General features: G+C 46.9%; 1 protein-coding gene across 4 annotated transcripts in view; it reads left to right on the forward strand.

Annotated features, from left to right (window-relative positions):
- The window catches only part of HCCS (holocytochrome c synthase), a 128,409-nt gene that overhangs the window by 13,373 nt on the left and 91,754 nt on the right, over window positions 1-23,282 (forward strand). For all 4 annotated transcript variants that reach the window (XR_014960604.1, XM_085601500.1, XM_085601499.1 and 1 more), the window contains exons 3-4: window positions 1,157-1,308; window positions 1,897-2,045. Coding sequence is in view for 3 of the 4 variants with exons in the window: in XM_085601500.1 (XP_085457626.1) it covers window positions 1,157-1,308; window positions 1,897-2,045 (301 nt within the window). In the remaining variant the exon portion in view is untranslated. The remainder of the gene's footprint in view (window positions 1-1,156; window positions 1,309-1,896; window positions 2,046-23,282) is intronic.

The following is a 23,282-nucleotide window of genomic DNA, read 5'->3' on the forward strand; positions in this document are numbered from 1 at the left end:
TAGGACTCTGGTCTTATGAGAATGACACTTGGACCACAAGGGGGCTAGTCATGGTTTTGGTATTCGAAGGAGCTCTGATTTATATTTAATTTTGCTCTCATTATAGACTGAACGTTTTTGTGAATTTTTAGTAACTTTCTCGTGAAAAACGGGGATGGCCAGTTACAATATGCTCAAAGTTTTTGTGAGTTTAGGAAAGTGACTTAATACTAATAACAAGTTGTTATAGGTCCAGTGATTGGTGAACCCGTTTTTGCTGTTATGTGGTCTAGAAAGGCACCCGTAGGCCAGAATTCACAGTATTGGCCAGGTCGGAACAGGCAAAAGATCTCCAGTATGCCTAGATAAAGAGATGGGCAGGACAAGTCATGAAACGGGCTGCAACCACATTGTAAGCATACTGAGACCTCTACACTACCATCTGAGATGTCTGCCCCAGATTGACTCCGTGCTGATGTTTTTTTCCTGCTTCACCTAAATATCTTCTCATCATAGGTTGTATTCGGAACAAAGCAGATAAATGGTGAAACAAATTCTTTGCATAGTAAAACTGCAGGATCTAACTTTTGCTGTTTGGGAGACTAATGCTAGGTCAGACAACGCTCATGCCATTGACATCTACTATCTCACAAGGCCAGAAACACAAACTCATCATCCGCTTCTTTCGTACCGAACCCGGCTTTCCATCGCATTTCACTTATTGCACCCAGGCCCAAACAGGACTGTTAAAGAAGAAGTGTGAGCAATTATTAAAAACAACTTTAAAAGCCTACTATAGCTTCTACACCTATCTACACAGCAGACAGTTAAAAGTATAGATCTTTACGTAAAGGTTTTTTTTTTTTTTTTTAAACATACTTTTTTTTACTACCTTGTTGGATCTTGTTAAGCATTCATGAAATGCTTCTCTCAGCCAAACACTCTTAGTAGTTGGTAACTTTTGTTTCTGGCTAGGAAATATTGCAACATCTCTTAGACAATTTTTAGACACCTGTGAAATCTCCGCATTAATGCCCCACCTCACAAATGCACTAAAAACAAAATGTTAGTAAACATCTGAAGCATTACTAGGGTTGGTCTTGATTTGTATCCAGATAATGTTTGAATTCTAAATGCGCTGAAGCAATTTAATGACTGTTTGCATTTCTTATTTTAGGCTGCCCAATGCACAGACAGGCTTCTCCAGGGACAGATGGTGAAAATGGAGGCTGCCCTGTTATGCCCCAGCATCAAGAAAGAGCATATGAATACGTTGAATGCCCTAGTGCCGCATCTACAAAGAAAGATGACATTGACCCTAGTAACATGGTAATGTTTAGTATTTGCAAAAAAATAAAATACACATTTTTGCCATTGTTGTCATAGTACTTGTCCTTCTCTAGTGGCTTTTGCTTACTGTGTATAATTCATAAAACATTTACGCCAAGCATGTGCAAAGTAGCTCTAGAAAGTGGAGAATGCATTTTAAAGAGAAAACATTGCAGTCAGTAATAATCTTCGAAAAGAGGCTGGATCATGTCGTCTTGGTCCAACTGTGGATAAAAAATGTTGTTTCTCTTATCGTTCAGGATCTCATATCATTAACACCTGAGCATTCTAGAATTCTTAATTCGTATGTGCTTATATTGGTATATAGCTGTTCTATTACATAAAGTGTCTGCATACCCTAACTGTGTTTGTTCAAACTCATAAATATATGTTTGAAGATAAGTGAAAAATGGGGAGGGGTGGGGGTCTTGCCTTTTAATTGAAAGGAAGTTAGTAATGGAGACTGTTTGTTCTACCATAATCTGAATGGCTGCCAATCCGCTGAGGAGGGTTATCTGCTTTAAATTCTAGCCTGCATTACATTTTGCTTGACTATTCTGTAACATACGTCTTTTCTTTTTCTTATAGATGCCACCACCAAATCAGAAGCCAGCTCCTGATCAGCCTTTTCCACTCTCTGTTGTCAGGGAAGAGTCATCAATTCCAAGAGCATTTTCTGATTCCAAATGGGTGTACCCATCTGAGCAGATGTTTTGGAATGCAATGCTAAGAAAAGGGTATGCATATATATATCTACAAAAACTGTACTACCATCATTCAAAAATAGAGCATTGATAACAAAGTTTAAAAATGGTGAAACCGTGTTGCATATTTTCGGACCTGTTCAATTGTAACCTCTTGTGTAACTCTTGCTGTCACTCTGATTTCATGCTTACCCCTTTAACGGTGTGCCAAAAGGCAGAACGAGGAGTATTCGTAGTCCCATAATACAGTCACTGAGTCTTTTTTGAAGTGTCTCTGGTCCTTGGCATATGTCCGTTTTTCTCCCCTTGCCTACTAGAAGGATATGATAGTTTTTAGTAAGTTGTGCATTTGATAGTGTAAGCAAGCACATATGTGTTTGGAATTTGTTTTGGTGCTGCTAAAACCCTTCCTTAAACTGCTGTCCTGGAATATTATATTATCAACTTAATACCTTTTTAAAGTGTCAAAGGAAGCTCCAGCAACTGCCAAACTCATTTTGATTAGTTTTGATAAAAAAAATTCCACAGTGATGTACAAAACATTTACGTTCTGGTAGTACAATTGGTTTCAAAACGCATTGCCATGATAGAAAGAAGAATATTGTAAAAACAATTGATACTCCATCATGTGGCATCATAAACCATTGCATTACATTTTTTTTTTTATTTGTTTAAAACTATTTAAAAAAACAGATACAAATATTTGTCTGATAAAGACATCTAGCTGCAGATTCCTTATCTTAGAATTCTCTGCCGGCACCAGACTGCATCCAGGAATTTTTGTACAGCAGTAATTCTGTGCGTCAGTAGTGGACATTGAATGACTCTATAACGATGTCATCCTCTGGATGTTACGTCAATGGAGTCCATATGAGTCCTCGGGGTTTAAAACCTGTGAACGACAAATGTCAGCCACGGACACCCATTGTATTTGTATGTGGTGCTTAGGAGAGCACCATGACTCTGAGAAGTGCGACTAATGTCAACAGCTTTAATCAGAGGTGCTGAAGGAACGTTGTATGAAACTTCTTGCGGTTGTTGCTGTCTTCGAAGACGTCCTATCGGCCTTTGTGCTCTTCGTGCACCAAGGATTGACTGCGGGTCCGATCTAAGAGCCGTTTCTGTGGACGTCACTCTCCTTTTTTAGGTCTCGCCTGAGCCAGCGCACATGCGCTGCTCTGCGAGGCATTAAGTAAGGGCTTTTGAGCTCTGAACACACGCTTGTTTGTTCGATGGGCTAGGGTCCGCGGGAGCGAGCTTTAATCCCATCTGTTTCCAATTATCGCGTTGGCGGTAATTGGAAACAGATGATGATCGCTTTTTTTTGGGTCTTCTTTAACCTCGTGGTAGCTATAAACAGTGCCTCTGAGGGGTGGTTTCTCTGCCGCTCCAGTGTTCCTTTAAAGAACGTGACCTTAAAGTGAAAGCTATTTTATTTGACCGGTATTTTTTAGCACATACGCACGTTTTTTAAGTGCTTTTATTGGTTCTGTATTTTTTTTCTCCATTATATGGCTAGGCCGGTAAGTCTTAGAACGTACATTGCAGCTGAATGAAGAAACAGAACTGGCATAGAATCACATTTATGACATATGGTCAGAGGTCAGATAAACAAGCAGGGTCTTTTAATAGAGGAGCCCACTGCTACCTTTTGCCAACAAACACGAGTCAGTCACAAGTCTGCCTGTTATTTTAACTACTTCGGCGCCTGTCGTCAATAACCCGTGCCATCCCATCCCCGCCTGTGGCTGCCTCTTATTTTCAGTTGAACAATTTCAACTGATGAAGCACACCATTCGTTTTCTCATGCATTCGATAACACACGAGGGGATGCAGCGCACGCCCACCACTCGCCGGCTTGTTCAAATAACTTAACAATTTAGCGTGGTGGCCATTTCACAGGTCCGAGCATTCAGCGCCAAACCTCCATCTCACCGTAGGGTGCCCTCAAACCACCAAAAACAGGTTGTCTATTTAACTCTCCTTCCACCCCCCCCCGCTGCTGGGTTAAGGAGTTAATCATCGGCCGGGCTCAGCCTCTCCGGAATCACCTCTACAGCGCAAGAGCCACTGTAATCAACTGCTGAGCCAGCCTCAGACCTGCCCACCTCCCCTCCTCCCCTGCAGCAGCTAATCAGCTGCCCAAAACACCAGCAAGAGTTGTCGCATACAAGAACCTCGAACTCCATGCAGTAAGTATTGGATTGACCCCATGCTGTTTTGTTTCTGTATTATTTATCTTGTTTTTTTTGCTTAGCAATCACTGAATTGATTTTTTAAAAATTACTATTCACTAAAGAATTGCACGTTTTGCTTCACCCATCTGCTTCATCATAAGCCCTCCCCCTATACTCTTAGCACAAAAGCACCGTTTCCCTACATTAGAAGGCTCTGCCTCCCCCGCAAAACACTGTCTACAGGAAAGGGGAGGACTGTTCTTATGCATACGGAGGGAGGACTAGCCTAATGTCTAAACTTCTCAGGTTACCGGAGTGTGGGAGCTGATGCACCTCTGTGCTGGAACCCGTAACCTACTTGATGATGTCCGCTTGTTTAACATGTTCTTAGGCTGCATCTGGAAAGCTTTCATGACAGTGAATTTCGTTATTATAGCATACACACAATCCTTTCCACAAATGTGCTGTAAAGTCGTCTCAAGGCACTGGGGAGAAGACTTACGCTTGTGTGCCTGATGTTCTATTTGTTAAAAAAAAAAAGAAATTATTACAGCCTTGCTTCTCTCACCCCGTCAGGCATTCTCTTTGTATAAGCCCTTGAAGCCCCATGCTCCCCAAAAACCTTTATTGCTATCCCACTCACTAGCTCCTCGCTGGCTGGCTACAGGCCACTCAGTCTTTGACAGCTGTCCACTGCTCCCACACCAGATGGCACCCCACCCTCACTGTTGGGTTCTTTAATTAAATAAAGAAAATATTACCAGAATTGTAAATGAAGTGAATTGTACCAGTGCTCAAGAGAAAATGCATTTATTGCATTTACAGGTCGGTAAAATTAACACAAACAAAGCTCTGGTTCTGCTCTGCAACCTGTGCTTTGCCACAAGCTCACACTATAAGCTATGTGTGCCGCTGTGTATGCTGCACAAATAGCACTTAGTTGAGGAAAGAGAGCCTAGGTGCTATAGTTGGTGAGTAATGCTCATTTTAGCTTGTAACATGACCAGAGGTGGTGTTAGGTCTCGCCTGTGCCAGCGCATGCGAAGCTCTGGCGAGACGGTCTCGCCTGAGCCAGGGCATACGCTGCTCTGGCAAGACATTTTGTGAGTGGGCTTTAAAAAGCAGTCCACAGCTTTTTGTGTGGCATCGAGCGTGCGGTTACACACACAATTACGAGCAGAGGCGCCATCTGGTTCTCCTCTTGCGTCATGGTGCACGCTCATCGCACACCACTCGCCAGATGTGACGCTGCAGCTGCTTTCACTTTTGCCGTCGCGCGCACGCCTTTTTTTAAATTTTCTTATAGCGCCCACACCACTCCTGGGCTAGTTTCCTTTTCAAAGAACTGAGCTTGAATGTATCGCATGTTGCTTCTGTTATGTCTGTAATTCAGTTACGGCTGCCCTGTATGGTAACTTCTTTCTGTATTGTCTTCATAAGTCTCTTTCTTGATCCACTTTCGTAGAAAATATGCTTCTGCATGTAGCTAACGAGAATCTTATTAATTTCTCTTGGATCAAAAACATTAGTTCTATGTACGTTTGGGCTAGTTTGTTTACTGCTCTCCCGGCCCCTCTTTTCAGCTGTGATTTTTTTCCTGTGACATCATAGGCCTGTACTTAACCTCATTGGAGGGTTACCATGTAGATAATTAACATTTTGAAACTCAAAGGCATATAAGACTGTGTACCTTTAAAATCTGATTGTTTTGTTGTAATTAAGATCATTCAAATCTGTAAATGGACTGCCATGGATTGGTATGTTGCACCCAACTAACACACCGTTCTAGCACAGAGCACTTGAAATCTCGTCGTGTGTGCACGCACTTGAGAATCTTTGTACACGCATTGTTTATAACCAGAATACTGCTGTCACGTAGCCTATAAAACCAACCAGCTCCAACTTTGCGCTGCCATATCTGAGTTTGCGCATGAAGTGCTGCTCCAGTCATATATAACGTTCCCATATATAAAGCAGCCCTGATATATGTTGCTTGTATTGCATCATCGAAGTTAAATCTGGTCAGTCATTAGACACTCTTTAATTTAACGTTTGAAGCTACAATCTCTTTAAAATAAATTTAGTGTATCATCTTTCCGTTGGTACTGATATGCTGAACTTCCATTCAGAAATGTTCCTAATTTATTGTCAACTAACATATTCTGTATATTAAGAGCTTTATCTGTTAATCTAAACCATCATCTTGTGCTGTGTAACAAAGAAGGCAATTCGTTATAGTTATTTTTCCCATTCGCAGATACTTATCAGTTCTCTTAAAGGTTTGCTCTAGACTAGAGACCGATTCTTTAACTGGTTTCTTGTGCTTTTGGATCTTTTTGCAGCTGAAATTCCATTCCTCTCACTAGCAGTACAGTATTGTCTGGCAATTAAGGTTGCTGCATCGAGAAACTGTGTTTTCTGCGCAAAGGTCAAAGTGAACATAATGGGAAGAAACATCAAGTGAAGCATTACCTAATGCCTTACGACACATAGTTTAATAGCACAGTTAGATTTATAAATAGAACTGTGATTAATAGCAACAGCATATGTTAGTGTGAGTGACTCTTGGCCAATAGAAATGTAATAAATTAATAAACCATGATTTTCACTGTAAACTGCTGTACCTTCCATGTGCATTCGCTTACTGCTTTGTATACATACGTCGAAGAGTTTTTAGTGTGTCCCCTTTTTCGGCAGAACTTCACTTTAAACTTCTGAAACGTACTCTTGTGCTGAGACTGGTCCCTATCGGGCGCTTCATGTTTTTTCCCTGACTTCACCCTCCAGGGTGGAAATGAAATCTTAATTTTGCAACAGTACCACTCTTCACTGCTTTTGAGTAACTTCAAAGAAACTCGTTATAGTTATTTTACAGTTTCATCATTTCAAAACGGAAGCATTTTAAAAAATATATTCAACGAAGCTGTTGTTGCTTATTTATCTTATGCAACTAACAACCGTTGACAAAGCCAATAGTCCTGGCTATTCTGAATAATGTTACTTGTTGTATTATATATCTGGTTGCAATGACAGAAACAGCAAAATACCAGGCGGGTGGCACACTATGCTAAGCACAGATTTTTAGCTTATGTGTTTTAAGCCACGCCTTTAATTACATCGGACATTCCCCTTTGAGAGACCCCCCCCCCCCCCCCCCCCCCCCCACCCCCAGTTTTTTCATCCCACCTAAAGCTATGAGGTTCTCTGGACTTTTATGGTGGCTCTAGTAAGCAGCAAAGGGTTTACTGCTAAATGCCTCCGCGCATTGCCATAAAATCCTAATGCAAGTGCCGACAAGCTAATCCGATTTCAGTTATTTTTTTATATATTCATTCAGTTCTGAGCCTGTAAAACACAGAATGAGGATAAAACTGTTTACATTGCATAATTTGATTTCTCCACATCTGCGTTCTACAGGAATGATTGGCAATGCTGATTTTAGAAGTATTATGTATTTTTTGCCCTTCGGCCATGCCCTTAGCAAAAAGTGTAACATTACCTCCACCTTAAACCAGATGAAGCTAGCATGACACCATTCCCTGCGAGGGAAGTTACAGTTCCTACGTGCATGCTCTTAGAAATCACCTGCGTCCGAAACCTATCAGCTCGTTTATATTGATTGAAGAGTGTTGAATTGTTGTTTTACCCGTCTCTTGGGAAAACAAGCATTGGCAAAGCCAATAGGTCTCGCCTTTGGGACCTTATAAGTGTTTAGTCCTGCAACAGTTGATGTTGTTGCACCAAGGATATTCTGCTGCATAACTAAATACTTATAAGTTCCCAAAAGCAAGACCTATTGGCTATGCCAATGCTTGTTTTCCTTCCCCAAGATACATTTTTTACATTACAGCCCTTCTTTAGATCAGGCTGCAACAATTGTACATCGTTCAGCCTTAGGGTTTGGATGCAGTTTTGGTGTCTGAAGGTTAAGCTATTCTTTTCGTAATACTGTCAACAACCCGTTGTTAGTTCCTCATTCTTGCACCACTGTGCCTCCCTCTTGCACCACTGTGCCTCCCTCTTGCACCGCTGTGCCACCCTCTGCTGCCGCTGTGCCACCCTCTGCTGCCACTGTGCCACCCTCTGCTGCCGCTGTGCCACCCTCTGCTGCCGCTGTGCCACTCTCTGCTGCCGCTGTGCCACTCTCTGCTGCCGCTGTGCCACTCTCTGCTGCCGCTGTGCCGCCTCTCTGCTGCCGCTGTGCCGCCTCTCTGCTGCCGCTGTGCCGCCTCTCTGCTGCCGCTGTGCCGCCTCTCTGCTGCCGCTGTGCCGCCTCTCTTCTGCCGCTGTGCCGCCTCTCTTCTGCCGCCTCTCTTCTGCCGCTGTGCTGCCTCTCTTCTGCCGCCTCTCTTCTGCTGCTGTGCCGCCTCTCGTCTGCCGCTGTACCGCCTCTCGTCTGCCGCTGTGCCGCCTCTCGTCTGCCGCTGTGCCGCCTCTCTTCTGCCGCTGTGCCGCCTCTCTTCTGCCGCCTCTCGTCTGCCGCTGTGCCGCCTCTCTTCTGCCGCCTCTCGTCTGCCGCTGTGCCGCCTCTCTTCTGCCGCCTCTCGTCTGCCGCTGTGCCGCCTCTCGTCTGCCGCTGTGCCGCCTCTCGTCTGCCGCTGTGCCGCCTCTCGTCTGCCGCTGTGCCGCCTCTCGTCTGCTGGGCCTTCTCACTCAGATCGACATAGTTACACGCCACATAATTACACTCTACTCAATGCAACATAAATACACTCCACATAAATGCACTCTATGCCACATACCACCAATCAACGTAAATGCACTCCACACCATGACACAATTTCACTAACCATAATTTCACTCAACACCACGGTTCCAGGCCACACAATTCAACTCCACACATTTCCAATACACACCACATAATTACACACCCAAAAACATATTTCAACTCCACAATCCACAACGTACCTCCAATCCACACCATATAGTGGCACCACCTGAGCACCAAACATCACTCACCACCACCATTTTGCATCAGCGCTTCACCTAAGCTTCACCTAAGCTTCACCTAAGCTTCACCTAAACATCACCTAAGCATCACGTCAGTCTGACCTGGGAATCTGGCATCTGTTGATTCTCCCCTAGTGTCAGTCCGCTGCTCGTGTTCTAATTTTCCAACCTACACTCCCTCGTTATTTATGTCCCGCTCCCCATAACAAAAAAAATTATAACAAACCAGCATGAGAACAGGCAGGAAGAAGTTGCCAGCACTGCAAGTACAAAAAAACTAGTAGACATTTTTTCTGTTAAAATCTTTTTATAATCGGGTTGTTCAGTTGTATATAATGTCGTCTTGGTTTGAATAAATGTAACAAAGATGCTTAACACTTTTTATTACAACATTTCAACATGATGCACAGCAGCCACAATGCTCTACAACATAGCCAGAACATTTGGCTAAACACATGAGGTCCCAAAGGCGAGACCTATTGGCTATGCCAATGATTTTTTTTTTTTAAAACCTATCTTTATTGGTATTTAGTATTCAGCATTACGGGTAGAAGAACCTTGCAATTGCAAAATTACAAACTTCAATCAATTCGGCTCATTACTAATTAACATGTGCATACTACTTACGTATTTTAACATGCTCTAATATTTTTCGAGATGGGTGGTCTGCCATTCCCAGACCTAAACTTATATGTATTTCCCATTGTCATCGGATCCGTTTTGTTAGTTAAACTATTCAGATCAATAATGTACAAACCTGATACACAATAAGATAAACCAAAAAAAAAAAAACAGAACTTTTGCAGAAGATGGGTGTAACTGATCAGTTTTAATAATCCATTAAACGAGGTTCAACATTTTGGGGATACCCTTGTGGTGTTTAGGGCGGGGTCCCAACTACCTAGTTCACTCCTTTAATCTCCGCTACCACCAATGCCTCATCCCACCTTATTCTCTTTGGGGTTCGCATCACCGGGCTTTCGGTGGTTATCATTACCTCCCTCCATTAACCAGCTATTGGGACCTCTGGCCTACTCCCATTACAACACTCTACCTTCTGCTCCGGCCCACACGATGACTTCTTTATTCCAGGTGTCCAGTTGAAGCCCCCTCACAGACTTCCATTCCATCTCTATTCTACGCTTAGCTAGGCCCAGAGCAAGGTCTTTCAGTCTATTCCCCACTTTCCACTTGGGTGGCCTCGGGAAAAGGCTCAACACAGATACCCCCCCCCCCCCCCCCCCATATGTCACATTGAGGTGTTAGATATGACATGTGTATGTAATTGAACTGGATGTATTTTAGGCGTGTATTCCTGGAGATCTTCTTGGTAGATAGCAAGGCCTTACGCGCCTCTGTGTCCGTGAGCTCCCCTCCCACAAGTCTATCCCATTTCTCACGTAGCCCACTCAAGGGTCCGAGGGATGCTGCGACTAGCGCAGCATAGAACCACTTTATAAGATGCCTTGCTATGCCGAAGGTAAATAAGGCATGTAGCACCTTGTGTTTCTCTGGTTCCTCCCTCCCGTTATCCCAAAGCTGCACAAAAGTACGGGACAAGGCCTCCTATTGTAAAAACGTACCTGGAGGTAGTCCATTATCGTCTACCAGATCCTCAAACGAAAGCAGTGTCTTGTCCGAGTAGCAATCCCCTACATTATCCAGCCCTGCTTCTGCCCATAGTACCAATTGTTAACTTGTGAATACCGATTGGGGAGCACCATGCGGCAGCCCTACCAGTGGTAGCACCGGCGTACATTTAGTAATTGAAGGGTACGCCAAAAGTGTACACAGGAGCGGAGGGAGCGCAGCGCTCTACTCAAGTTCCCTTCCTTTAAGTCCTCCAATGAGTGAAAAACATGTATGCCCAGGTAGTTAAGCGTATTATGGGCCCAATGTTTGTTCGCAGTCAAGGACTCTGGCCTACCTATTGGGCCCGCCACAGGGAAAAGATGTGTTTTGGCTGTATTGACCGGAAGGCCTGAATACAGCACAAATCTGTCCAATCTCTGCTGGGCCTCGGAGGTTCCTGCATTGGCCTCCTCCTGGTAAATTAACAGATCATCAGCGTATAGAGATATGTTATGTTGACGTCCTCCAATTGTTAGTCCTATCACTGCCCCGCCCTGCTGGACCTTCTCCGCTAGTGGCTCTATAGCCAGGGCAAACAAGGGGGAAAGTGGACACCCTTGGCGTGTCCCCCGCGATATCCAATATTGCCTAGAGATCGTTCTACAAGACCAGGGCTGTTGGTGAGGCATATAAGAGCTGCACCCATCGCACACAATCTTCCCCCAGTGTGGTAAATTTAAATTACCTAGACTTAATTTATGCGGTAAAATTCAATAAGAATAACTCAGTAAAAATAAGAGGCAGAATCCGTGGTATTTGAGGTTCTAAAAGGGAGTTTATTCCTTACAAAGGAATTATGGTTATGGTTCGAACCAGGCAATCGAATTCCATCACCACGAAGGTTCAGGAAGGGATAGGCAATACATTATTGACAAGTAATTGTATATATAGTAAATGCATTACAGTAAAGACAGATGCAGGAGGCGTAACAGCTGATAAGAAAGATAAGAATACACATACGTAATGAAAAAGGCGTTACAATAGGCGTGCATAAAGGCGTATACTAGAAACATCATTTAAGATGATGTCACAGGTGGGTGGATCCATAAGAGAATCCTGCAATGTCAGCAGAAATGCATGGTAGAGATGCGCGCGCAGCCGCATGACGTGTGATTGACGTGTAACTAGAGGGTGAAGGGAACGTGACATTTAGCCCTACGTGAGGAGACAGAAGTCTGGGGGGTCAGATCAACCTAATCCCAAATCATATCTAATATCTTGTGTTTAAGGAACTGTATTATCTAAAAGGAAAGGTCTCTCGGACAGAATCTATTCTATACTGACTGCTAGTGCGTGTACAAGCGTCTATGTGTCTACATGAGATGCGAGGGGGCATGGGCCTACCATGGAAACGGAGGCTATGAATTACTTGCACGGAGACAGTAAGGCCGGGCCCTTTGCTCTGTAGCTGGAAGGATGTTTACCTAAACTACTAGACAGGAATGTATTGGATGAGGAGCGGAGCAGATAACTTGAAGGTGAAATACAGTTTTTGGCAGGCAACAGGTCGAGTCAGGCACCGTTAGCCGCGCAGGGAGTAGGACAAAGTTCATGGATACAGATGCAGGCTCAGACTGGAGCTTTCAGAAGCAGAAGGCAGGAAAAGACTTGATGACAGGATTCAGGGCCTACTCGCCTGAACTGTAAAACGTGAAAAGTGTACCATATAAAGTCGGTGGCCAATCATACTTAGGAACGGAATATCCGACCCATTCATGGCGGATCTGAAAGAGGACATGTTAACGTTGGACGCACATGTATTTGCGTCTTCATAGCTGGAACTGGAGGGAACATACATGTACTTGTAGCATGTACATGGAGCCGTTGGGGTCTAAGATAGGGGACATAATTGATCATAAAAATTCATATTTCCTCACCAGTCCCATACGAAGCTTCACCTCGAACAGGTACTCCCAGCCTTTTCCAGGTCGACTGTTAGAACTGCGGCCTGTTGTTTCGAAGAAGCGTCCGTGTGATAAAGGATAGAGTAGAGTCTGCGGAGATTGTAGGAAGTACTGTGCGATGGGATGAAGCCATTTTGGTCAGGATGTACTAGGGAACGCATATGCGGTAGGAGCCTACCCGCCAGTACTTTACTCAATATTTTAAAGTCCAGATTAAGCATGGAGAGAGGTCTGTAATCTGTTACTCTGGCCACAGGCAGCTTAGTCTTTGGGAGTGGAATCACTAACGCAGACTGGGTAGACCCGGGCAACTCCCCACATTCATATGACTCGGTGTACTGCTTAACGAGGTGTGGCACTAATGAGTCTGCATATCTTTGGTAGAATTCTGCCGGTAGGCCGTCAGACCCTGGCGCTTTACTAGTCATCAGTGCATTATAGCCGCTCTGACTTTTTGCGGGTTTATAGGGTCCCCCCAACTCCTCTTGTGCCGAATCATCCACCATGTGGAGTGGTAGCAGGCCCAAAAAGCTCCTAATGTCTTGCATGTGTGCCCTCACTGGAGCAGTATATAGGAGTTCGTAATTAGAGCAGAACGACTCCTTAATGCCTGCCGGATCATGTATAACTTCCAATGCATCCGATTTCAACTGCATTATTGGTGCCCCACTAGCATTAGTCTTGCTAAGAGGTGACCCGCCCTGCCCTCCTTCCTCTGTATAATATCCAGATACTCTTTGTGGCTATAGCGCCGTAGACGGCTGAGTGCTTTGTCGTACCTCCCGCGGGCTTCTGATTGAGATAAGCGGGCTGTTTCCCCCGTTCCCTGACAGTTATACAGCCTATGTAGTTCTTCCTCTAAACCAGTGATTTCCTGCCGAATTTCCCTGTGTGCCCCAATCGCTTGCCCCATGCAGAGGTCCCGTACTACCACCTTAAACTACCCCCGCCCTGTCGGAGTGGAGGAGGCTGTGTGGGCATTAATGGGAAAATATGTCTCAATAAGCGCCTGCAGCGAGTCTCAGAAAGGTGCATCTTCCGGGGGGGGGGGAAGGGGGGGGGGGGGTTGGTTAAGTTTTCATGTCGGAATCGGGGGTCGACCTCCCCCCAACATTTGATGTCATTGTCAGCAGGCTATGATCAGACAATGTGCGGCCTAGGTACTCTGTATGGAGTACAGTACCATAAAAGTCTGGAGTGCAAAGGAATGTATCGAGCCTAGTGTGTACCTGGGAACTGGTGAGAAGAAAGACTATTCCCTATGCGCTGTGTCCTTCAAGCCCCAATGGGAAATCCAGTTGCCGAAACCCGCTGCCGTGCGGTGTGGCTGCGCTTCCTGCAAAGGAGGATGCAAGCGGTCTGCCGAAATATCCGCGACGCAGTTAAAGTCCCCACCCAGGACTGTGAATCCTGTTCTGTGGTCAGCCAATATAGAGGAGAAAGTCTCACGGAATCCCACCTGGTCGTGATTGGGAGCATAAATATTCCATAAGGTCACTGCCTGACCGGCCAATCTCCCGGTGATCAGTATGTGTCTTCCCTCTGTATCAAGGGACACACTGTCTAGCGCAAAGGGGACCCCGGTCTGATCCAGATCAGCACCCCCAACACATCCACCCACCCACCCAAGTTAAGGCGGTGGTCGCGAATATTTGACTCCTCCATCGCCGCTTCAGCTTTCCTGCCTCTTCTCCATTCAAATGTGTTTCTTAGGGGTAAGCTATATGGACATGTCTGCGCCGTAGGTACGAATATATGTTCTGGCCCTTAGTCATGAACCCCATCCCCCTTATATTCCATGTTAAGAAGCGTATCATGTTATGTCCCGCTCGATCATTCCTGCACCACCACCCCCCTCTGCAACTTACTGATCTAACAAAAAGACCCCCAAAATGGTCAACTCCCCATCCCCAGGGCAGTCCGACAACGGTCGGACGCCCAAACAGAGTTTGGAACATTATGCTCTTAAGTTGAGCTCCAACCCAGTGGGGCACTCAGTGGGGTGGCAAAAGTGAAGACCTTCTATAAGGCGCGTAAACCTCCTAGAGCACGCCGGCCCTGCAATAGAAAGCTCTTACCAATACCTGGGACTACAAACGGTAAGTCTCCGATACTTCAGGGTCCCAGCAACCCTTTCAAATGATCTTATCGGCTGTATGTGTAGTCACCACCTGTAGCTTGTTGCCGTCACTGTGGGAGGAATCTGAGTCCCGATCCTCTGTTTCCTTTGAAGAGAGAACTTCAGGTCCTGGAGATGGGCTCCTGCCCCATCATGAGTGCTGCAATGGCCTGCAGCGCTTCCGCCCTCTCCTTCTCTGTTTGTGAGGGGTCTCCGTCTAGCACGCTTCCCAAGTTCTGCTGGTTTCTTGGCTGTTGGATTGGAGCTCCGCCCCTGGGGGGCCCCCTACTTTGTTAGACTCAATCCATTCCCATGCATCTTTCGGATTGTCACAGTAGTGCGTGTTCCCATCTAAGATAATACGTAGCTGGCTGGAAACATTAATGAGTGCTCCAGGCTCTCCTCTCTCCGGGCCCTCTTGACCTCTAGGAACAAGGCTCGTTTTCTCTGAACTTCTAGCGTATAGTCAGGGAAGATGGAAATGTTACTATTGTCCAAAATGTATGGGCCATCACCACGTGCCCTTTGTAGAAGTAAGTCTCTGTCACGGAAGTGCAAAGGTCTGGTCACGACCAGCTGTAGAGGTCTGCCCGGAGCCAACGGTCTAGCCGGTACTCTGTTAGCCCTTTCCAGAGTGTAGAAAAATGACAGGCCCTCCGGGGCTACGTTGTCTTTGAGCCATTGTTCCAGGAATGACACCATACCGCCACCTTCTGCCCCCTCCGGAAGGCCCAGGACTCTGATATTGTTCCGTCTGTTGCGTCCTTCCGCGTCTTCGGCTGTCCACTCCAGCACGCTCACTCTGCCAGCCAAGACCCCCACCTGTGCCTCCAATGACTTCTGCACTGGTATCAGGACTGCAACATTAGACTTTGTCTCCCTCACTCTTTCAGACAATTTCTTGTGTTCTTCCCGCAGTAATCCCAGGCCTGCCGCCACCGTGCTGATATCCTGATGGAGGGTGGCTTTAGTATCTGCAATGGCCTCCAAGATCTTGCTTAGTTGTTGCTGCACCGACTCTTCCATTGCCGAGTGGGGCTGTTCTTGCACAGTATCTTCCTGGTCTAGGGTGGACTCCGTCTGACGATCTCTAGGTTTGCCCATTCCACCACTGAGCTGGACGGTGCCCTTGAGACACCCAGGAGGGGGTATAAACACACTTCGTCAAACCACTCACTGTAGGGTCTGCTCCTAGGCTGTGTGCGGCAGATGTGTTGATCGATATAGCCCACGTGCCTAGCCCAGCACCACAACTGCTCCGTTATCTGCTCCGCCCAACCGCTGGGTCACGAGGTTACCACCACCTATACGGACTCACCACTCTTAATTTTGTCCAGTGCAGCGCCACTTCAGTTATGCCCTTTGTTAGTGGACACATTAGCCTCAGTCGCTCACACTAACCAGCCTGCTCCCATATGATTTCTGCAGGCCCGACTGACTCTAACTCTGGCTGGGCTGCCCAGGAACTCTTTTCCACTAGAAACCTGTGAAAGGCAGCAGGCCACTTCCCAGGGCCATCACTCCTAGCCCCTGCGCTTTCCGCTACTGGCCCATATAGCACAGCGGTAGGAGGCGGTGCATCCTCGCCACACTCGCTGCGTTACATTAGAATGGCGAGGGGTTGGAACATCCCCGCCATGCCAAGGTCAGGCACACGGGTCAGACAGTCCACTGCAGCCTCGTACTAGCGCTCCTTGGTCATATGGGTACTAGGGGCCTATCCAATTGCGGCAAATCTGGCATTCATGAAGCGGGGCCCCTCTGTGTTCCACCGCCAGTAGCCAGACTAACTCGTGGCCCTCCGAGCCCTGGGTCCGGGCCCGATCTATACCCCTGCTCCTTACTATCAAGGAGGCACCTGCAACTCTCCTGGGGTCACTGTGCAATCCCCACCGGCTTCTCCCCGTCTGCTGTGGCCAAACTGCCCATGATCTCGGCTCGGCCCCTCGCAGATCCCGGGTCTCGCGGCTCACTCCCAGTCCACAGCTCCTCTCCAAGACGCCATCTTGAGGACGCTCAGACGACTCACGGGGCAGAGCTTGTCGCCATTGCATCTATGTATTACTGGACTGGCAGATTCAGCCCCGCTCCTCCGGGGGGTCACCGGACCTAATTCGGGCTGGTCCCAGCCACCAAGCATTCACGACGATAAAGAGCGGGCCGGCGCGGAGCTTCGGGCTCACGTGTCCACCATCTGCAGTCCTTGACCAAGCCCCCAACGTCACTCTCCTTTAACGTCTAATGGTAAGTCTCTACGCAGGCAATCGAAATCACGGCGTTGAACGAACTCAGTCACATGAGGGCTGCCACAGGTCTTCGGTGGAAGACTCAGTGCATGAGTCTACCCCACGCCTCTCAACTTACCCCAGACCCGGGGCGACTCTGAACCAGATGAGAGAATATACAACACTCTCCATAGTGGATCTTCACCTTCCCACTTGAACGCCCTCTGGCCCTAGGGAGGTGCCTAACATCCTGCCTGTGTCTTCGCTGGTGGGTTCACATTCGGCGTCCGTCCTGTTACCAGATTCAAAATCTGTTTCCGATGCCAGTGCACAGCCCTTTGGGGTTACCACATTCGACGTCAGGGTCTGGTCTACCGACTTTGGCAATGGCATCAAGGTTCGACTTCAATGACAGTGGTGTTGGTGCTGCTTGACACTCCACTTTCTTTCCACTCCGACGTCGAGGAGTCACCTCTTCGGTGTCTCCTTTTTGGCGTTGGATGCTGCGTCAGTGGAGCTGACCGCCCCTCCTGCTTTTTCTCCAGAGGAAGCTGATGGGGAAAATGGAGATTTTTTTCCAGCACTTTTCTAATACAGTTCAACCTCCTATAGAGTTGGATGACTTTGGGGGATCTAGTGGTTTGGAGTCTTCTCAGGTCTTCTGTCACCTAGTTTGGGTACAGAAGTGGGCTCTTCTTACCGTTCTGGAGGTATTGCTTCCCTCTTTGGAATTGACAACAGGTCCATTACTTAGTCTTATATCCGAACCAGTCGGTAGAGCTGGTACTTCCTTTTAGTGAGGCTCTTTATGATAATCTGTTGGGGGCCTGGGTTAAACATGAAACTGGAGCACCTGTGGATCGGTCTGTTTCTCAGACACCGGCAAGCCCCTGGAGATCCAACATGTCTCCATAGGCATCCGACTTCTCATAGTTTTGTGGTACAGGCTGCCTTGGCCGGCCAAAATATTGATCCGATCCCTGCTGACCCCACAGAGAGAGAGGTCAGTAAATTAGATACCTGCGAGTGGCATATTTTCACCTCCACTAGTGCAGCACTGTGTTCTCGCTGTACCTTCTTGTGTCCTTGGACGCTTCTCCCATGCATTATGGGACTCGGAAGAGCACCTGTTTATCTCCATTCTGAAGGAGACAGAACGTTCTTGTCCCATTGATACAGGACATCCAACAGGCGGCTAAACTGATTATTCATGTGGTAAAGACACTTCTGATTCTGTAGGTTGGGCAGTAGCCTCTTCAGTAGCACTCGGTTGTTTTGCCTGGTTGCGCACTTTGCGATTTTTCAGATGCAGTTCAGGCCAGTTTCTGCGATATGCCTTTTGATGGCACATGCCATTTTGGTGCGCAGATTGACTCTTCTTTGTGCTGATTTAGAGATGGTCTAGGTGCAGCAGAGTCTTAACCCTGCCAACTGTTTCCTGGTTTTCTTGTAATGGTTTATATGGGGAAACCTTCCGTTCCAGTAGGAGACATTCATGGGGTGATGCCCATTGGCTTTTCCTTTAAAACTTCTCGTTCTAGGGTGATACCCGCTGAGGTATTCCTGCTTGCTGCAGATAATGTTTTTTGTTCAGTTGTTCTGTCAGTGACCGGTTAAGTTTCCAGTAATCTGGGACGTATGTTATTTTGTAACATTATGTACACCCGTACTAACGGGTTTCTTGCTGGGACTGGGTTACTATCCGAGTGCTTTTTTTCTATTATGTGTTACTTTGTTTGAGTTCTGCTGATGCATGACAATGTTCCCTGCTCTGCAGGGATTATCCTTGGTATGCCTTGTGGGCACTTTGGGTTTTCTTCTGTAGGCTTAAGTTCCCTTATTGAGACTTCAGTTATCTATGTTTGAACATGGAGTGTTAGTGGTCACGCTACGCACCTGTGAAATGTTAATTTCTCCTTTTTCTGGCCATCGGGTATTTTTACTCTTATCAATAGCTTTGGTCCATATGGTAAGTTTTAGAGAGGAGAAGCAGAATCCGTGGCTGGACAGGATTTAGCCTTGAACAGGTCTTTTTATTGCAGTTAGCTTTGCTTTGTTTTGGCAGCAAGTTTTTCTGAGAAGAGGCTATGAGGGGTGAAGGTCTGGCTAATGCAATCTTTCAGAATCGCATCTGCCTAGAGATGTCCTCTGTCTGGTGCCACTGTCCTTGTCACCTTTTCTCTTCCTCCTCTCTGAGAGGATGTCATTTCTTTTAGTATCTGAAAGGCTTTATTTTTCTTGCTTTCCATAGACATTGGTAATTTACCAATTCTGGTTGCAACCGGGGCATTTTCTTACTGTATAGTTCTTAGAATTCACCATTTTACTCCTCATTGTCAATGGTAGGTGGCTTATTTTCATCTAAGATTTCGTTCTGAAACATGCTACTTTTAATGTTCTAGTTCCTGTCTTTCAAGGTATTTAAGGAAGCAGAGGTCTTCCTTACAATCCTTTCCCAGGAGGTTCTTTGTCCTCCTTATTGGCTGTGATAGGGACTTTGTCCCTCAAAGGTCTGTTAAACATGTTCTACCTTAATTCTGAATTTAGTCTGATTGGACAAACTTTTTATTCTTATTCCCTTTTTTACTAAAGTGTACTCCCTGTTTAAGGTTGGGACATTACTTTCTGGTCCCAGTCTTTGTGGTGGTTCTATCACTGCCATCCATCTTTCCGTTTCATAGGGCTTTCTCCCTTGATGACAGTGATGCTTCATCTCTTGTCGAGAATGTTAGTCAGATTTAGCTACCCAAAATCATTGATTGGTTAGGGCCTTTCGTGTGTTACATTTATTTCAACTATAGCGGAATAGACCTTGCTGATTGTCTTATTCCCCTTTATGGTAGGAATTTTGGATAACTGCCTCATGGTAGCTTTGTCAGGTGGTGAGGTTTGTTTATATGCGATAGTCATGGTTGTTCTGGAATGGGTAATGTTCCTCTCACTCCCTCACTACTCTTGCATAGTATTATGATTGATGGTTTTCCAGCTTATTAATAATATCTATTTATCTATAGTTTTCACTCTGTGATGTTGCATTCTTGGAATATTACCATTATTGTTAATAGTTCGATCTACCTTTCAATGAATACCTCTATTATTAGAGGGTTTCTTGTTCCTACACGGGTTAGTCTCCCAGCCTGTCGAGGGAGACTGGGGGTTTACTTCTTGATGAGGATGATGATATGTGAGAAAGTGCCATCTTTCTTGCATGGTATGCCTCCACGTTTTGCTGAATGTACTTTGACTGAGTGTGCCCTGGACTCCTGCCAATCAGGTGCCCAGGGCCTATGTTCCTTCCCTAAAAACTGTGCTGAAACCTAAAACCCAAATTGGCAAACCCTGGCCACATGTCAGCCCCTGGTAAATGGTACACTAGGTACCCAGATCCTTGTCACCAGGGAAGGCCCTAAGGGCTGCAGCACATATTGTGCAACCCTTAGAGGCCCTGTACCCTACACAAACACACTACCCTTGCAGGCTGAGTGTCTGGGTATAGAACAAAACCGAGTAGACATGGCACACATCCCTGTGTGCCATGCCCACAACACACACTGCCCTGGCATACATCAGCCACCCCTCTAGATGGGTGCCCTATGCCAGTGGTGTGAGTACAGGAGCACTGTTCCCCTACAGTACTCAGGTCCATTCCTGGGCACTGTAAGTGCAGTGCTGCCATTTAAGAGTATATAGTGCTGGGAGATCGTCAACATGAACTCCACAGCACCATGATGGCTCCACTGAAGACTGAGAAGTTTAGTATCAAACTCCTCAGCACATTAAACCCTCACTGATGCCAGTGCCGGATTTAATGTACAATGCATGACAGAGGGCATCTTAGAGATGCCCCCTGAACCTAACCTACAATCCACGTCTTGTCTGAGGGGCTGCCTAGGCTGCCACACAGCAGACATGTTGCTGGACACCTGGGTAGAGAGCCATCCGCTCTCCTGGGCTTGCAGCAATGCACATCCTGGGTGAGGTGCTAGGTCTCCTCCCCCAGGATGGGCAGGGGAAGCTTCAAAGGCATGCCTCCTTTGTGAGCTTCTCCAGGCCACTTGCTAAACTCAGCAACTGGCCCCTACCGGTTCTAAACCCCCACTCTGGCGGGAAGACTGGCCGGAAACCCCAAGGAAGGACAGGGGGTGTGCCAGCCTCTGCCAACCCCACCCCACAGGTGGGGGAGGCGAGGTGAAGCACATCTCCGGGCTCTCGCCATCTTGAAGATGGGGAGCCCTGCCCAATCAGGACTAGGCCACTGCCCCCCTCCCACAGGAGAGTTGCAGGATAGGGGGTGTACCCACCCCAGGACAGGGACCCAGTGGTCCCTGCCCTTTACCTACCTGTAACGCCCCTAAATTTAGTATTTAGGGGCACCCTGAATCTTCCTTCCTTAGATCCAGATTCCGAAACAGCAAAGAAGATCAAGAAGCAAGACCTGACGTGCAGCTGCTAACAAGAGGAAGACACCAACTACTTTGGCCCCAGCCCTACTGGCCTGTCGACCCTCCAACCTGCTCCTGCTAAATCCCGGCATCTCCCGTGACCAGCAACCTCACAAGCCCCGGAGGACCTGGCTACCTTGTGACTCTAGGCTGTGATGCCAGAAACCGGTCCCCGGAAGCTTGTTTCCTTCCCAGTATAAGAATTGGCTTGGTAGTTTGGTTTGCCCTGTTCCCATCTTGCACTGGGACAGGTACAGACTAATTTGCATGAAGCCAGGTTCTGAGCTGGGATGGTGCAGTGAGCTAAAAAATGGTGATGGATTAAAACCATGATCTCTTGACTTGGTAAGAGTATTCTGCATCATTCAGAAACTCTGTCCATCACCACCCCCTTTTTCCCAAATCGATTTTATCCACACTCAGTGTGGGAGGGTATGCTCAGACGTGAGTCCCTTGCTCATTGCACCATCAGGATTCAGGCAAGCCGGGCCGACGAAGGCTGTGATGCCAGAAACCGGTCCCCGGAAGCTTGTTTCCTTCCCAGTATAAGAATTGGCTTGGTAGTTTGGTTTGCCCTGTTCCCATCATGCACTGGGACAGGTACAGACTAATTTGCATGTAGCCAGGTTCTGAGCTTGGATGGTGCAGTGAGCTAAAAAACGGTGATGGATTAAAACCATGATCTCTTGACTTGGTAAGAGTATTCTGCATCATTCAGAAACTCTGTCCATCACCACTCCCTTTTTCCCAAATCTACCTTGTGACTCTAAGCATCTGGGACTCCCACGAGCAGTGGTACTGCTCAAAGCAAGTAACTGACCCCTGGCATCAGCCAGGAACCGCGAACCCTGCACACTCTGCACCCGCCAAGCCTGGCCTGTGCTGGAGTGGTCAAAGACCACGAGGATGTCCCCCCCGGCGACTGTGACCCCGAATCTGGCACCCAAGGACCCACCTCGACGCTCCTGACGACGCCTGCAGCCTCCGAACCAGGGACCTCCCCCAACCGCGATCAACAGAGGGTAAGCTTTCACGACCCCAAAAGGCACCCCTGCACCCGACGCCCTGCGGCACCCTGTGCCCAACTCCTGGGTACCTACCTATCCTCCAACTACCCAACTTACCTCTCGAGGTGGTGGTCGCACCTGAAGAATCTTCGTCCCCGAGCTTGCAGCCTTTGTTCGTTCTTGAGGTTTTCCATTGCAATCCATTGAGCGCCCGACGGCTCAAAAGCACCCTGCACCCAGCCGCCCGAGTGGTCCTGGCAGTGCAACATCTACTCTAACCTACTTCCCCATTTGCCCTGAACAAGTGACCAGGAGCCCAGCTCCCACAGCCGCGTGGCCTGCTAGCCAGCAGCCACCAACCAGAGGCCCCCTGCCTCCCATAAGATAACATTGGGCCTACATCACTCTTCACCCGGCTGCCCCTGTGCCACTGAGGGTGTAACAACTGTACTTACCTGACCCTTGAGTTGAGTTGTTTCACTTGAAAGTCTTCTTAGTGTGGAGTTTCTAAACTTTAAAATAGTCACCTAAAATCAACCGAGTAACGAAATCGAAAATACTCACCTGCTATTAGGAGAGATCCCAGTGCTGGATCTTGGTGCCCAGCACTGACCCTGAAAAGTAATTACAACCATACTTACCGCTAACTCAATTTTCTTCCATAGGAAACCATTGACTGTTTTTCTGTGGAATTTCTTCTGTCGATTTTTGCAAACTACAAATATTCTTTAAAAATCGTACCAACTGTGAAAACGTAATTACTTACCTGTTTTAGATAGATGTCCCAGTACTGAGCCTAGGAGCCCAGCACTGG

The sequence above is a fragment of the Triturus cristatus genome, chromosome 4_2, assembly GCF_964204655.1.
Source record: "Triturus cristatus chromosome 4_2, aTriCri1.1, whole genome shotgun sequence".
NCBI classification, from domain to species: domain Eukaryota; kingdom Metazoa; phylum Chordata; class Amphibia; order Caudata; family Salamandridae; genus Triturus; species Triturus cristatus.